Source organism: Rhipicephalus sanguineus, chromosome 1, assembly GCF_013339695.2.
Source record: "Rhipicephalus sanguineus isolate Rsan-2018 chromosome 1, BIME_Rsan_1.4, whole genome shotgun sequence".
NCBI lineage: Eukaryota > Metazoa > Arthropoda > Arachnida > Ixodida > Ixodidae > Rhipicephalus > Rhipicephalus sanguineus.
This window is the reverse complement of record NC_051176.1, coordinates 275831349-275835913: the sequence shown is the minus strand read 5'-3', so window position 1 is coordinate 275835913 and position 4565 is coordinate 275831349. Positions and strand designations below refer to the sequence as shown.

At 49.1% G+C, this 4565-nt stretch overlaps 1 protein-coding gene across 1 annotated transcript; it reads left to right on the top strand.

Moving 5' to 3' along the window:
• Nucleotides 1–355: 355 nt before the first annotated feature.
• LOC119379018 (heat shock protein 68) lies at nt 356–3538 on the top strand. Its single transcript, XM_037648149.2, has one exon. It carries the CDS (start codon nt 501–503, stop codon nt 2403–2405), a length of 1905 nt encoding a protein of 634 aa, XP_037504077.1. The 5' UTR covers nt 356–500; the 3' UTR covers nt 2406–3538.
• Nucleotides 3539–4565: the final 1027 nt, after the last annotated feature.

The window sequence follows — 4565 nt, the reverse complement described above, 5'->3', positions numbered from 1 at the left end:
TTGGCGCGAGGCCGCAGACAATTCGTTATTTTTAAGCCTTCCCGGCTTCGAGCTTGAAATAGATACGGCACAGTGAGGGACGAGAACTATACCGTGAGTGATACACGCTGTTATCACACCAGCGAAGACTTCTCGGCTCCGCGGTGCACTTCATCTAGCGCGAAGGTGCGTGAGGGCTTTTGCCGAGATCTCCTACTGTGCGGGACAGAGTGACACTGGGCGCTTCCGTGTCACCAGTGCAGAGGGAACGGGGCCACGGGTTCCTGTGACGCTGACTCACGTCACCGTGATGCCTGGAGCCGAGAGGCTGGCGAAGCTGGCGCGCACTTTTTTCACCGCTTGAAAACAGAGTGAGGCGTGGGGCCGGCCGGGTAAATATAGACGCTGAGAGCGGCTCGGCGTCTTAAAAAGGACCAGCTGGGTGTCGACAAAACTTGGGGAAAAGCAAGGCACGCATCGCGAGTTTTCGTTGATACTAAGGCGCGCGGAGAGCAGCCAGCATGTCCAAGAACGCGCCAGCGATTGGCATTGACCTCGGCACCACGTACTCCTGCGTGGGCGTTTTCCAACATGGGCGAGTCGAAATCATAGCCAATGACCAAGGAAACCGCACGACGCCTAGCTACGTAGCCTTTACGGACACCGAGCGGCTGATCGGGGACCCTGCCAAGGCGCAAGTAGCCCTCAATCCCGAGAACACTGTGTTCGATGCCAAGCGGCTCATCGGCAGGAAGTACGATGACCCGAAAATTCAACAGGACATCAATCATTGGCCCTTCAAGATCGTCAATCAGGGAGGCAAGCCCAACATATGCGTGGAGTTTAAAGGCGAGAAGAAGGTTTTCAATGCTGAAGAAATCAGTGCCATGGTGTTGACCAAGATGAAGGAAACCGCGGAAGCCTACCTTGGGTGTCCGGTGAAAGACGCCGTCGTCACTGTTCCGGCTTACTTCAACGACTCGCAGAGACAAGCCACGAAGGACGCCGGCGCTATTGCCGGCTTGAACGTCTTGAGGATTATCAATGAACCCACTGCGGCTGCCCTTGCATATGGACTGGACAAAAACCTGAAAGGTGAGAAGAACATCCTCATTTTCGATCTCGGGGGAGGAACTTTTGACGTGTCTATTTTGACAATCGACGAAGGATCCATGTTCGAAGTACGATCAACAGCGGGTGACACTCACCTCGGAGGTGAGGACTTTGACAACCGACTTGTCAATTACTTTGTCGAGGAGTTTAAGCGGAAGCACAAGCGTGACCTCAAGACAAATGCGCGCGCCATTCGGCGACTGAGGACGGCGTGCGAACGCGCCAAGCGGACCTTGTCAAGTAGCAGTGAAGCAAGCATTGAGATCGACGCGTTGTTTGAAGGGATTGATTTTTACAGCAAAATAACGAGAGCCAGGTTTGAGGAAATGTGCATGGATCTTTTCCGAAGCACTCTGGAGCCTGTAGAGAAAGCGCTGCAAGACTCCAAACTCAGCAAGTCTCAGATACACGAGATTGTGCTAGTCGGTGGCTCCACACGAATTCCTCGAATCCAAAAGCTTCTCAAAGATTTCTTCAATGGAAAGGACCTCGCCATGTCGATCAATCCTGACGAAGCCGTGGCTTACGGAGCTGCCATACAAGCCGCTATACTGACTGGAGACACGAGCGATATTATCAAGGACGTTCTGCTCGTGGATGTAGCGCCGCTTTCACTGGGCATTGAAACTGCTGGAGGAGTTATGGCTAAGATAGTGGAGCGCAACAGCCGTATTCCCTGCAAGACGTCCAAAACTTTCACGACCTACGCTGACAACCAGACAGGAGTCACCATTCAAGTTTTTGAAGGAGAAAGAGCCATGACTAAGGACAACCATCTCCTGGGCACATTTGATCTCATGGGCATCCCTCCTGCTCCACGGGGCGTTCCCCAAATCCAGGTGACCTTTGACTTGGACGCCAACGGAATTCTCCAGGTGTCGGCTAAAGACGAGAGCACGGGCCGCTCCGAGAGCATTCGAATCACCAACGACAAAGGCCGACTCTCCAAGGACGAGATTGACCGCATGCTCGCCGACGCCGAGAAGTACCGGCAGGAAGACGAAAAGCAGCGAGAAAGGGTGGCCGCACGCAATAACCTCGAATCGTACGTGTACAACGTCAAGCAGTCGGTGGAAATGGTGGGCCCAGAGAAGCTGGACGCGGCCGACAAGCAAAAGGTTCTGAGCAAGTGCGAGGAGGTCATCAACTGGATCGACAGGAACACTCTGGCCGAGAAGGACGAGTACGACGACAAGATGAAGGATATGCAGCAGGTGTGCACGCCTATCATGACCAAGTTGCATCAGGGAGGTGGCCAGGCACCTCCTAACCAGGGAGGCGCTGCTGGCCCCAAGATCGACGAGGTGGACTGAATGGCGGTGGTTGTGCTCATTTCGCGTCACCGTCCATTCTTCTTTTACCATCTGGATTGTTCTCTGCCCAGGAGTGGAGAACGACAGCAGCGTAACTCACGAACGAATCGTCTCTTGTGGAGTGCTCTCTGTCCATGATATCAGTGTTGCACGATGTTGGCCTTGCTTTCGGGAAGTCAGACGAACCACTGCGCACGTGGCGATCATTAAACGCTTATTTATCGCGAGTATGTTCAAGCACGCATTCACGAATGTCTGAAGGATGAGGTTAAACCACTGAAACAATGCAAACATTGCGCTGGATGAAGCCGCCAAAATTTTGCCTAAAAGCTATGAACTTTTGGTAAAAGTGTGCTTCCGGACAAAGTCGCCTTTTGTGTGCTTTTTATATTAAAACTAGAAAATCGTTCTTACAGAAAATCTGTTTCGGTGCACGTTACCCAAGGTGCAGATTACTTAGCGCGGCATTTCAGCTGCAACTGCTTTGTCTCTCTGCCGACGGTCAGACATTAATTATGAAAAACAAAGAGGCGTTAGGACATGCTTTACTGCACCACTTACCCATTAGTGTATTCGCTTGCGATGTGGTGAAGCGCTAAGGAGTCCTCTATTTATCTCCATCAAAGCTTTATTTTGCAGCAGTTCTTCTAGCGTCGGTCACTTTAATTACCCTCTCTTGCTGCTTCTGGGCTAGTGACATAATTGAACACTTGGCAGCCAAGTAGCCAGCTCTCCAACAGGGCTCGCAAACCGAGCCCTGTTGTGCGATGATTTCTGAAAGGGAGTTGGAAAACTGTGCACGTACATGACATCGTTTTAAATATTAATAAAATGATTGTTGAGCGTTCTTTTCACAAGCTTTCTACCGAAGCTGTTTCTCAGAATATCACCATTACATACTACGTACAAAGATAAATTCGAACACGAACTCGAAATGGGCTAAGCTGCGTTGTTGCATTAATATGTTTTCGTTTGAGTTTCTAATATTGGCTTAGTTCAAGCCAATATTAGAAATATTAGACTCGTTTTTTCACCTTGAAACTTGCTGGTGGGTGAATGTGTTGTAGTTAGATTTGTCACAGTCGTCCGTGTTTTCGTTTATGCTGATGTTATCTCTGACCATGTTGCTTACGCAAATATAACAGTGCATTAAAGTGGTGTTTGCAACGACAGTGAATAGAATGTTGATGAAAGCACCACACCGCGTGCATATTACAAAAATAATATATACAGACTGTAAAGCCGGGAGTTCTGAACGCGTATGTCACTCTCTTTCTTGCTCGTCATTTAGCGTTCATTAAAAATGCCCGAGAAAAATCGGCCTGATGACGTCTAGTTTTGAGCTGAGTCAGAATGGGACACAACGTGCATTCGGGGATATCTAGCAAAAAGGCACGTCTGCATGGCCGGTGTAAAGGGCAATATTCCTGGCGCGTGAATTTTTATGGGCAAGTAATTTGTCGCCACTTGCATACAAATGATCACGTGCGATGATTTTTATTTTGCAGAAAAATATTAATTTAATTGCATGAATCCGGAAGTCGCTCAGGTTTGTTGAGACAGTCTTGTGTCACGCGTTACTTTGCTTGCGTGCAACTTGGGAGCGGCTCGTGGAACGAATTACCAGCTCTAAAAAAACGCAACATACGCGATGCATGCATGATCATGTTCGCGCTGTCCTTGTAGTGTTAACACGTTCCACAATTGCGGTAGCCTACTCGCCCAGCACATGCAGCAAGAACCGTTGAGAGCGAGGTTATGCTCCGCGCTGCGTTTCTGATATGATGCGTTTATCAAGCATATGCACGGTGGAGGAGATACGTAGATGGAGGCACTGTATTGTACTCTGCTATTCATGAGAATGGATGCTATAATATCTCTCCTGCAATACCCCGTTTCTCTCTTTCCTGAGTTTCATTCTTTTGTCATCGTTCGCCCTCTGAGGTATCAAAATGAACGCGTTGCAGAGAAGGCTACCATTGGTCCGTTTGAATGAATGAGAGAAAGCATGTTCACTGAATAATGGACGAAAAGGGAAACAACACAGTAAAAAAAGGGCATAATGGCAGACCGCAATTACGAGAAGCTGGACAATTATCAAGGGGGTATCATGTGGCAGTGCTGTACTACAATGCATGTTCCAGCGTCTTCTCAGTATAT

Coding starts and splice junctions, on each gene's coding strand:
- LOC119379018 (XM_037648149.2), top strand. CDS start 501: ATGTCCAAGAACGCGCCAGCGATTGGCATTGACCTCGGCACCACGTAC.